Source organism: Pristiophorus japonicus, chromosome 21 (assembly GCF_044704955.1).
Source record: "Pristiophorus japonicus isolate sPriJap1 chromosome 21, sPriJap1.hap1, whole genome shotgun sequence".
Classification (NCBI taxonomy): domain Eukaryota; kingdom Metazoa; phylum Chordata; class Chondrichthyes; family Pristiophoridae; genus Pristiophorus; species Pristiophorus japonicus.
In genome coordinates, this window is record NC_091997.1 from 16289397 (window position 1) to 16302232 (window position 12836).

The following is a 12836-nucleotide window of genomic DNA, read 5'->3' on the forward strand; positions in this document are numbered from 1 at the left end:
TAGCATTCCAGCAGTAATAAACTGTCACTGTAAAAATTGGCATCATTACAAAATGATGTTATCACATTTATGTATGTACATATCACTTTTTTATAATCATTGTTCATTAAAGATGCCTTTTCATACCATCCCGCTGAATCACTCTCTAGTATCCAATGTCTCCATTCAATCCCTCCTAGCTATTATTCTTTGCATATTTTTTTTTAATTATTGATTCACGGGTTGTGGGCATCACTGGCAAGGCTAGCTTTTGTTGCCCATCCCTAATTGCCCTTGAGAAGGTGGTGGTGGTGAGCTGCCTTCTTGAACCGCTGCAGTCCGTGTGGTGAAGGTGCTCTCATAGTGCTGTTAGGGAGGGAGTTCCAGGATTGTGACCCAGCGACGATGAAGAAACGGCGATATATTTCCAAGTCAGGAGGGGAACTTGCAGGGGATAGTGTTCCCATGCGCCTGCTACCCATGTCCTTTTAGGCGGTAGAGGTCGCGGGTTTTGGAGGTGCTGCCGATGAAGCCTTAGCGAGTAGCTGCAGTGCATCTTGTAGATGGTACACTGCAGCCACGGTGCGCCGGTGGTGGAGGGAGTGAGTGTTTAAGGTGGTGGATGAGATGCCAATCAAACAGGCTGCTTTGTCCTGGCTGGTGTCGAGCTTCTTGAGTGTTGTTGGAACTGCACTCATCCAGGCAAGTGGAGAGTGTTCCATCACACTCCTGACTTGTGCCTTGTGGATAATGGAAAGGTTTTGGGGACTCGAGGTGAGACACTCGCCGCAGAATACCCAGCCTCTGACCTGCTCTTGTAGCTACAGTATTTATGTGGTTGGTCCAGTTAAGTTTCTGGTTAATAGTGACCTCCCGGATGTTGATGGTGGGGGATTTGGCGATGATAATGCCGTTGAATGTCAAGGGGCGGTGATTAGACTCTCGTTTGTTGGACATAGTCATTGCCTGGTACTTGTCTGGCACGAATGTTACTCGTCACTTCTCAGCCCAAGCCTGAATGTCGTCCAGGCCTTGCTGTATACGGGCATGGACTGCTCCATTATCTGAGGAGCTGCAAATGGAACTGAACCACTGTGCACTCATCAGTGAACATCCCCACTTCTGACCTGATGATGGAGGGAAGGTCATTGATGAAGCAGCTGGAGATGGTTGGGCCTAGAACACTGCCCTGAGGAACTCCTGCAGCGATGTCTTGGGCTGAGATGATTGACCTCCAACAATCACAACCATCTTCCTTTGTGCTGGATATGACTCCAGCCAGTGGAGAGTTTCCCCCCTGATCCCCATTGACTTCAGTTTTACTAGGGCTCCTTGGTGCCACACTCGGTCAAATGCTGCCTTGATGTCAAGGGCAGTCACTCTCGCCACCTCTGGAATTTAGCTCTTTTGTCCATGTTTAGACCAAGACTGTAATGAGGTTTGGAGCCTCTGCATGCAGCTTCCGCTGTTTAGCATGCATGACGTTCTGTGTTGTAGCTTCGCCAGGCTGCTATCTCATTTTCAGGTGCGGATGGTGCTGCTTATGGCATGCTGTTCTATACTCCTCATTGAACCAGGGCATATATAGTTTGAGAATTTGTTTCATAGTTAATAACTTCTGATTAATGCAATGAAAGATGGGACAAGGTCTGAAGAGCGATTTGAAATCCACTTTAAAGTGATAGCTCGGGGAATCGTGAGTCAGCCATTTCAGTCGTGGCTCAGTGGGTAGCACTCTCGCCTCTGAGTCAGAAAATTGTGGGTTCAAGTCCCACTCCAGAGACTTGAGTGCATGACCTATGTGGACACTCCACTGCGGTGCTGAGGGAGTGCTGCACTGTCAGAGGTGAGACTTTAAACCCTGGTCCTGTCTGTCCTCTCAGGTGGATGTAAAAGATCCTATGACACGATTTTGAAGAAGACAGGGGAGTTCTGGCCAATATTTATTCCCAATTAGCTTGACTAAAACATGTTGGGGCTGAAATTGCCCCTTTGCGCAAGGCCCGTTGGCGCCTCCAGGTCGGCGTTAACGGGGCGGTAAGTGGTTTGCGCCCGGGGACAGGAGGCGGAAGCGACCCGGTCGGAATTGCCCCCCCCCCCCCCCCCCGGCATGCCACGGGTCACCGGGCAGCGACGCACACTGCGATGATGTCATCGTCGTGCACGGCGGCCCCTTATCGCCCCGTGCCGACCCCTTTGTGCCCCGTGAGGACGCGGTTGGCGGCGGGCAATGCCACCGACAGTTTCGTGGGGCGGGAAGCTGTTGGTGGCTGGAGTGCTACGGCCTCCCTTAAAGAGGAGGGTCTAGCTCCACGGCCACCATCTTCATTTAACATTCTGCCGGGACACCAACAAGCAGCCCGGCACCCACCTTTTGGGAGCTGGGTCGCTGGCCGGCCAAAACCCTCCCTGGTGGCCCACTGGGCGCCACGGAGCCAGCTCTCGGCTTCGCAACGTACCTCCCCTTTAAGAAAGGGGGAGGGATGTTGCGACGCATCAGCGCACCGAGGCAGATCCGTGTCGTGCTGACGTCGCCAGCGCCTCGCTCTCGCCTCCCTCCTGCTCCGGGAGCGCCTGAGAGCGGCACCATCTTTTTGTTCAGGTAAAGAATCCAATTCCGGGATGCCGCTCTGTGTCCCCCCCTACCGCCGAGCGATTACAACAGTCACTACACATCTGTAAAGTGCTTTGGGACATCCTGAGGTTGTGAAAGACGCTATATAAATGCAAATCTTTTTTTTGTAATCTTTAAGTAAAAAATTTTTCAACACACATTTTTCATCCTTTTTAAAAAGTGACTTTATATAAACCTGGGAGAGGCATATTTTCCTGATGCAGCACACTCGATGGGCCAAACGGCCTCACTCTGTGCTGTACTATTCTATGATCCTATGAATAGTGAAACTGTGTCCTAACTTCTGTTTATAGGGCAGGAAGGACTGCACATGCGGAATGGAACCCCCCCCCCCCCCACTTCACTTCAATTCAATCGAGGCCTTAGAATCGGCTTTCTTTATCAGTGTGGTTGTGATTTTTGCTACAAATAGCACAAAAAAGAAATCTTTCTCCTAGCCTTTTTTTTAAACAAAACGAAGGACTGCTAACCATTTCTTTCAGATCAGAAAATACTTTCCAGCAATTCACGGCTCATTGTGTGAGTAGCCCTCAGTCTGCATAACATCTTTCTTTGAGGCAAAAGCAAAATGCTACGGATGTGGGCAAGGCCAGCATTTACTGCCCATCCCATATTCCCCTTGAGAAGGTGGTGGTGAGCCGCCATTTCAGAGGGCAATTAAGAGTCAACCACATTGCTGTGGTTCTTGAGTCACATCTAAGCTAGACCGGGTAAGGACAGCAGATTTTTTTTCCTTAAAGGACATTCAGGAACCAGATGGGTTTGTCCAACAATATCCAGATTTATTTAATTAACTGAATTTAAATTCCCCAGTTGCGGTGGTGGGATTTGAACTCATGTCTCATGTCATTATCCAGGCCTCTGGATTACTAGTCCAGTAATAGAATCACTATACTACGGTACTCCGGAATGGAAATCTGAACTAGAAACAGAAAATGCTGACAATACTCAGCAGGTCAGGCAACATCTGTGGACAGCGAAACAGAGTTAATCTTTGTTTGAGGTACTGAAGTGAGAACATAGGCTTAGATGTAAAGTGCAAAGCTTGATCTGCGAGAGAGTGAAGTCTTGCCCACACCCAACCGCCACTGTCCAGTATAATCCATGTTGCTGCTTGTTGACTAGAACATCAACGATTTGAAAAGTCCAGGCCCCAACTCGAACATGTGGAGGTTATTGAGCAATTGCTAAACACTAAAGTGTTCCATGTTTTTATGCCAGGTGTTCACAACCTACTCCAATGAAGACTATGACCGACGAAATGATGATGTGGATCCCATGGCAGCGTCAGCAGAGTATGAGCTGGAAAAACGAGTGGAAAGGCTGGATCTCTTTCCTGTGGAACTTGAAAAGGGTAATTTGTTCCAAAGCTTCAAAGAAATGACAGATCTTTTTTCAAACCTTCGATTGTACTGAAGATAAAAAGTATTTAGATGGATCATAATGTTTTGAAGTACTCTGATCTTTGTTATCTGGTTATTATGGGACATGTAGAGCTACTAATCTGTTGGCCAGCTACATAGAGTAAAGATTGAAAAGACCCGTGGTCACCAACTTTACAACATTTGTGAGTATAGGTTGGACCTCTGTGGTCCGGCACCCTCGGGACCTGACCGGTGCCGAAACAGAGAATTTCCCAGACCACGAGAAGTCACACCTAACCTAGTCTTATCGGACAGTGCCCGGGCTCCTGTGTGTGTGTGTGTGCGGCTGGCAGCCTGTGGGCAGCTCCCTCAGTACCTGTGCACACACTCACTGACTGACAGCCGCTGCAGCCACTCGCCGCACGCACTCACTGACTGACAGCCGCTCCAGCCAATCGCCGCACACACTCACTGACTGACAGCCAATCGCCACACGCACTCACTCACTGACAGCCGCTGCAGCCAATCGCCGCACACACTCACTGACTGACAGCCACTCCAGCCAATCGCCGCACACACTCACTGACTGACAGCCAATCGCCACACGCACTCACTCACTGACAGCCGCTGCAGCCAATCGCCGCACACACTCACTGACTGACAGCCGCTGCAGCCAATCGCCGCACACACTCACTGACAGCCAATCGCCGCACGCACTCACTGACTGACAGCCGCTCCAGCCAATCGCCGCACACACTCACTGACTGACAGCCGCTGCAGCCAATCGCCGCACACACTCACTGACTGACAGCCAATCGCCGCACACACTCACTGACTGACAGCCAATCGCCGCACACACTCACTGATTGACAGCCGCTCCCAGCAATGGTTAGCGCGCTGGTTTGGTGCTCTTTTTTTTTTTTACAGAGTGTTTCCAGACAGCAACTAAATGCTGCACAGTAGCTTTCTGCACAGCACATGCACAGAATGCTTACAGGTCGTTGCCCACAGCCACGTATAAACCCTCTTCTCCCTCAGGTTCAACTAACGCCGAACCACGGATGTTTCCGGACCAGAGAGCCCCCGGACCAGAGAGGTCCAACCTGTATAAATTAGCAGAGATAGCTGTGGAAATTCACAGTGCAACACTATATTACAACAATAAATGAGTATCTCATATGTTCACAAACATTTGAAAAAGATATTTTTAAAAATTCCAATGAACAGATAAATATATATATGTGTGTATATATATATATATATATATATATGTCATTATGTTGCAAATGTAGTCTTCAGTTGCAAGGGGGTTAGAGGTTTTTAAAATAAATTCGTTCACGGGATGTGGGTCTCTGTCGCATCTGCTCTGGCGACGCCACCTTTCACACTAGTGCCTCTGACATGTCTTCCTTTTTCCTCAACCAAGGATTCCCCTCCACTGTGGTTAATATGCCTCTCGACCGTGTCTGTTCTATTTCCCGCACCTCTGCTCTCACCCCTTCCCCTCCCTCTCGGAACCACGACAGGGTTCTCCTGGTCCTCACCTTTCACCCAACCAGCCTCCACGTTCAACAGATCATCCTCCGCCATTTCTGCCAACTCCAGCGTGATCCCACCACTAATCACATCCCCCCCCTCCCCTTTCAGCATTCCGAAGGGACCGCTCCCTGGTCCATTCCGCAGTCACCCCCAGCACCCCCTCCCCTTCCCACGGCACCTTCCCATGCAAGCGCAGGAGATGTAACACCTGCCTTTTAACCTCCTCCCTTCCCACTATCCAGAGCCACAAATACTCCTTCCAGGTGAAACAGCGATTTACTGCACTTCTTTCAATTTAGTATACTGTATTCACTGCTCACGTGGTGGTCTCCTTTACATTGGGGAGACCAAGCGTAGATTGGGTGACTGCTTTGCGGAGCACCTCCGTTCAGTCCGTAAGTGTGACCCTGAGCTTCCGGTCACCTCCACTTTGATTCTCCACTCCATTCCCACTCTGACCACTCAGTCCTTGGACACCTCCACTGTTTCAACGAAGCTCAATGCAAGCTCGAGGAACTGCACCTCATCTTTTGTTTCGGCACTTTACAACCTTCTGGACTCAACATCGAGTTCAACAATTTCAGAGCGTAACCGCTGTCAATCTTTGGCTCCCTTCCTCCGAGCCCTATGATTTTTTTTCTCCTTGTCTCCAATGGCAGCTGATCATTATTCCGCCATTCACTCCTGGCATTACCATTTCAATTCGGCCCATCATCCCTTTTGTCTCTCTAATCTCTCCTGCCTATCACAGACCTTCCCTTTTCTTCTTTCTTCCCCTCCCCCGTTCAGTGCTTCTTGAGAATGTGTTTTCGAACACTCTCCAGTTCTGACAAAGGGTCGTCGACCCGAAACGTTAACTCTGCTTCCTCTCCACAGATGCTGCCTGACCCGCTGAGATTTCCAGCATTTTCTGTTTTTACCTCTGGATTACTAGTCCAGTAACATTATCGCTATGCTATCGTGCCCTGTTGCTACTGACCGGTGCAGACGTCAATTTCTCATTTTAAAGTTGTTATGTTCTGTTCTTTATTTTTATATAATACTTTGACAAAACCTATTGCAATTGTAGAGGTAGTAAAGTTGATTGGAGGTTCGGTGTTTCTCTACAGTACAGCGCTACCACTCAACCTTTCTGGACCCTTTTATACAGTCGACCTGACCCTCTTATTCCACTGACTGCTCTCCATGGTATTGCCCCATCCCGGTCCCACTCTTACCTGCTCCACCGAAGCCAGCACATCTCTTGCAGCTGTTCCTCTCCTATCCTTGCCCAGTCTCTTCCAGCATGCTCCCGCTTTGCATCCTTGGCCCGCTCCAATTTGCCAACGAATTGCTGCCTTTTGGTCATACTGTCTGAAAGCATGCTCCACACCCATGCTGACAAACTCAGCTGTACTTCTCCATAACTGTTACTGTGCTGCTACTCACTGTCTTCACTGTCTAAATCAAGTTTGGATGATCCAAAACTTTATCCAGCTTAACATGGGTATGAATGAAGCCATCCTGTTGAGCTCCTGGCAGAAACTCTTAATCCCTTATTCTGTCCACAACCCAACCCAGTCACTCATTCGGTCCAGACCTGACAGTGCAAAACCTCAGCGTCCCACTTAACCCTGAGCAGAGCACCAAGTCTCACACTCTATATCCAACTTCTTCCACAAGTAACATAGCTCACCTGTGCCTGTACGTCACCCCATTGCCCCTGGAACTTTCATCCATGCTTTCATCACCTCTAGGCTCAGCTTTTCCAATACCCTCCCTCTCAAGCTCCATTTTACACAAACTCTAACTCATCCAAAACTCTACCGCAAAAAATCCTACCATGGTACTATCACTGTCTTTGTTGACCTACACTGACTCCCTATCCCACAACAACATCCTGTTCTGGTTTACAATACCTCCCATGGTCTCACCGCATCCTACTCCAGCAAGAGCCTCCTGCCCTGTTCCTCAGCTTACATTATCTGCCCTGCCGACTCTGGCATACTGTGCACTCCCCCCACCTTCGTCCACTCCACCAATGGTGGCAGAACCTTCAACCATCACATCCATATATTCTGCAATTTTTTCCCTCAGCTTTCTGCCTTGCTAGATGTCTCTCCACCTTGAAAAGTCTCCTCAAAACTTTTATATTTGACAATGGACAATGCCATCAGTCATCTCTAACTCTTCTGCAAACTCCTGCTTGGTGTCAGGTCCTTACCCCCTCCCTCTACTTTATGAACCATGGGCTGTTTCATTATGTTAAAAGTGCTGTATAAATGTAAGTTGCTTCCTGAACTGAAATGTGTCGTTTTCCTTTCTTTAGATGGTGATGGTCTCGGAATCAGCATCATCGGAATGGGAGCTGGAGCAGATATGGGATTGGAAAAGCTGGGAATCTTTGTGAAGACAGTAACTGAAGGGGGAGCTGCTCACAGGGATGGCAGGTATGGAACGATCTGTTTTAACCAATAACATAGTTAATAGTGGCTGTGTACCTACAGACCATACCTGTGCATTTTATAACACAGCAGGCGATGCTAATTATTGGCAATCAGTCGTGAAGACCGTTTGACTCAAAGAGTGACCTTTTTTTTAGTCAATCAAATGTTAAACAATTTGCTTTGATATTTGTATACAGCTGAGGAGATGTTGAATATTTTAGCAAATACTTAGTGAAGGCTGGGGAATAAAACCACAGGTGACTCATGATTAATTTCTAAAAAAGACTGCTGGAGAGGTAATTTACTGAGACTTACATTTGTACTGGTAGAATGAACGTATTTAAATCATAATTCTTTGCTTGTTAAAAGGGATAGCCTTTTTCATCTATATCTTTACTGTAAAACACATAAATTGTTAACCTGGCATGAATCTGTTGGATTTAATGGGGCAAGTTTCTCTGATGTTACTGCAAACCCTGCTGTATCCTTTACGGATATAACCCATCATCACCATCATAGGAAGTCCCTCGGAATCGAGGAAGACTTGCTTCCACTCTTAACATGAGTTCTTTGGTGGCTGAACAGTCCAGTACGAGAACCGCAGTCTCTGTCACAGGTGGGGCACATAGTAGTTGAGGGAAGGGAGGGTGGGACAGATTTGCCGCACGCTCTTTCCGCTGCCTGCGTTTGATTTCTGAACGCTCTCGGCGACGAGACTCGAGGTGCTCGGCGCCCTCCTGGATGCGCTTCCTCCACTTAGGGCAGTCTATGGCCAGGGTCTCCCAGGTGTCAGTGGGGATGTTGCATTTTATCAGGGAGGCTTTGAAGATGTCCTTGTAACGTTTCCGCTGCCCACCTTTGGCTCGTTTGCCGTGAAGGAGTTCCGAGTAGAGCCCTTGTTTTGGGAGTCTTGTGTCTGGCATGCGAACTATCTGGCCTGTCCAGCGGACCTGATCAAGTGTGGTCAGTGCTTCGATGCTGGGGATGTTGGCCTGGTCGAGGGCGCTAATGTTGGTGCGTCTGTCCTCCCAGGGGATTTGTAGGATCTTGCGGGAGACATCTTTGGTGATATTTATCCAGCAACTTGAGGTGTCTGCTGTACATGGTCCATGTTTCTGAGCCATACAGGAGGGCGGGTATTACTACAGCCCTGTAGAGCATGAGCTTGATGCCAACAACTTGCTGATGGTTAAAGAGGCTAGATTTGCAACCGGGGAGGGTCCTGTGCAAAGAGAAGGTGCAAACCTGGTGACTGATTATCCTTTTATGGAGTATACCAGTAATTATTGGAATAAGAAAACGGAGAGTAGCCCATAATCTTTTAATTTTATTTCACACTGCAATATTTTTTACGAGGAGCTCACAATACTGACTGTTCACATCGAAATGAAAACCGACGTTCCTCAGCGCTGTAGCTTAGCACTATCGGCTTTAACAGCAGTCACCATTTCCATACCAAAATTACATCGCAATTGTATTTTTCCCCAAAAATTACTAGCAATTTTTGTGAGCTATTTGAGCCTTGAAATATATTTTAATGGCATTTCAGTAAATCATAAAAGCCATGGCTGCCTATCTGGGTGAATCATTGAGCCATTTTTCTAGGGAGTTGCAATATTTCTCAAGGTATAATGAATAGATAAGCTTTTCAATACAATTATCATGGAATATGCGTGTGAAAAGGGCAAACTGACTTGTGAATAATTTATTGGCAACACAATTGGAACTGGAGAAGCAATAGGGTGAGAAAACGAGAAGTTGATGAAGCCTAATCTACTCCAGCATTGTACCTTTAAGACAGGCCCCTATCGAAATTTGTATGCGCTCCAATTAAAGAGATCTGCCATGTAGCTACAAACACGAGTCGTGTCTCGGGATGTGGCTTCAGGACTGTATATTAGAACTTTTCAGTAACCCTGCTTAAGGGAACTGAAGAAAGAAGCGGGTGGCAATAAAAAAATGACGGACAGGAAAGTTGAGAGTTTCTTGCCAAGTAAAAGGAGGGTAATAGTTATTTAGAACTTTTTTTTAATGTTCTCCATTTTAACTGTATTCTTTGAACATTTTTTGTCAAATTGATTTGAATTCAAATTAAAGAGGAATGGGCCTTTCTGAATAAATGCTATCACTGATTAGTGTTTACCCACACAAGCACCTCCCTGACCTTATTCTAGTTTTAAAAAAACATCTCCTATTACAGGGCTGCTTTCTGGAGCTCTGTAATCAGCCTTTAATTGAAGTACTCCATGAAATGACCATAGGTGAAGGGTATGTCCAGTTTTAGTAATCAAGGCCAAGTAATTTGATAATATACTCCAATGTATACGATGTGCCTAAATACACAGCTCCATAGATGAGCCACATAATTGGAGAATTTTTACAGTGGTTCTATATGGTTAATTTCTCATCAGTGCGAATATTGGTCGCAGGAAAATCATCACATGTCTAGCCACGTTTAGGTTGGGACCCATCTTCAATTTTCTTTTTCTTAACGTTCGCGAGTTTGGCTAAAAGGGAAATGAAAGTTAGTTTTAAAAAATTGTCAGCAGCATTTTATTACACAGTCACTGGAAAGGACACAATAGTTACTGAAAACACTTACATGCTGTGTTTGTTATTTAAATATAATAAATTGCTTGTTATCCAGAAAACAAAAATCTTCTTTACTTTCATGTTCCAACCTGGCCATGTTCACCAAGTGCAACAATCAACCAATACTGGTCATAAGATGAACCCCTTGATTTGGTATGTGTCCTCTTTCTACCGAGAAAGAGGGCTCCGGCTGTCGATATTGAGCCAGCCCCTCTAGAAAATCAGTAGGTTGTGGGTTCAAGTCCCAGAAGGAAAGTCACGTCGGGAAAAAGTGAAATTGACAACACACAGAGACCGCTAAAAGTTTGTGGGCAGCTTTTCTTGAGGTCAGCAGAAAGCGCCATCACTTCACCGCTGACTGCAAAATCCGGCCCGTGAATTATTTTTGATTTGTTTGGTCCGATTCCATAGCAGTACGATGTGCGCACGGCCCCGAAGAGGCTTTGCAAATGCGGGTTCTCGGTGCGTGATGTGCACGCGCTGAGAACTGGCTTTTGTGATCGGTTTCTTTTAACAGATCGCACGCAGCCTGGGGAGAAGGACATTTGCGGGCAGAGATTTGGGCTATTTGCCCAACTCTTGCCCAGTGAATGTCCATCAAACTCTTACGCCTGGTAAAAGTGGGCATATAGCCTAAGTTTACCAGGCGTAAGAATTTTAAAACATAGAAAAATTAAATGTTACAGTTTGAACCTCCCTTATCCGGGACTCCCTTAACCGGCACCATCCCTTGTCCGGCACCACTCCCGGCCACCAGGTAGAACTCCGACATGAACAAATTGAACAAGTTAATGTTCTTCCTCGCTGCCTACTCCCGCAATCGCTGGCCTGACCCCGCGATCCCCCGCCCCCCTCCAATGATCTCTCTGCCGCACTCCCAATCCCAAGCCAGCCAGCCCGATATCCCCTTGCTCAGTACTTGTACCATCCAATTTAATGTGACCTCCCCTCATCCGGCAAAATCCCTTATCAGGCACAGGCCAGGTTCCAAGGATGCCAGATAAGAGAGGTTCATGATAAAAATCCTGTCTATGATGGTAAGTTTATTTTTAACACTATTAATAACATTTAAAAAAAAAAATGTTTTCTCTAAAACATTTCATTTAATGCAATTTCTATTAATTTTAAAAAAGTGAAGTGTTTTTTAAATGTGTGGTTGTTTTATTTGATTTTAGGGGTATTCTCATTGATAGTAATGGGAGCTCGGAGCTTCCATTACTATGAATGCAAATACTACATTGTGACTGGTGGTCCAGGCTCACGTGATTCCAGGATACGCATATGATCCTGGAAGACATGTTCCCGTACTCTGGACTACAAATCTAGGTCTCGGACCGCAATCCTACATTCCTTTTGATTGGAGGCCCGCAGGAAGCCTCCGGCCGCAATTCCCCCCCAATGTATTTTTCTGAAGTAAGAATGATCTCTCCCAATGTTGTGTAACTATGCAAGTCAGTCAGTCACTCCATTGATTAAATTGCACTATGACCAAGGTCATGCCTGAAGTCCTACATAAACATTCACACTCTTCGAACTTAGCACAATGTTACACATACATAATTAAAACACGAATGAATAATAAATAAAGTGCAGTTATATTTCAAGAAGGACTTGCGTGTCAAAGAACACCTTAACCCTTTCAGTGTCACAATGTTATACTTGGGTTTTAAATAAATAATCTACAATGTGGAGAATTGATACTTTGGTCCACACCATAACTCCCTTTCCTATTCTCTCCCTTTTGTCACGGCCCATAGCTTGCATGAGAGTGAGCTTGTGGCATGTGTCCAGGCCTATTGTGGGCTTGACGGGGCACTAAGAGGTGAACGAGAGTAGTTCGGGAGAACATATCATTTAATGTTTCCTCTTCTGTAAGAAAACACCTGAACCCCAGTATGCAGCTTGTCTCCGAGGAAATTTCTAAACTTGGGCGCTATACCTTTTCTTGGATTTCTGGACTCTCTGGGCAGAAGCGGTGAAGTGTCTGCACGTACAACAAGCACAGGCATTGTAGTGCCATGGTAACAAAGTGGGGCAGGCAAACTGGTACTGCCCAGCACAGTTTCCTCTGGGCAGTGTCTGCACGTACAACAAGCTTTGTAGCCAGTTCCGAGGGGCTACAAAGAAGCAGTTGCCCGTCTTTACATCTGGCCCCTGCAGATGGGAGGATCTGAGAGATACAGGTAACAAGTTGAGTAAGACCTAAAAAGGCACACTCGCCTCTGAGTCAGAAGGATGTGGGTTCAAGTCCCACTCCTGGAACTTGAGCACATAAACCTAGGCTGACACTCCAGTGCAGTG

The 12836-nt window shown here is 46.7% G+C and overlaps 1 protein-coding gene across 1 annotated transcript in view; it reads left to right on the top strand.

Annotated features, from left to right (window-relative positions):
* The window catches only part of LOC139233842 (neurabin-2-like), a 340307-nt gene that overhangs the window by 236914 nt on the left and 90557 nt on the right, over positions 1–12836 (top strand). The window contains exons 4-5 of the mRNA XM_070864427.1: positions 3836–3968; positions 7826–7946. Coding sequence (XP_070720528.1) covers positions 3836–3968; positions 7826–7946 — 254 coding nt within the window. The remainder of the gene's footprint in view (positions 1–3835; positions 3969–7825; positions 7947–12836) is intronic.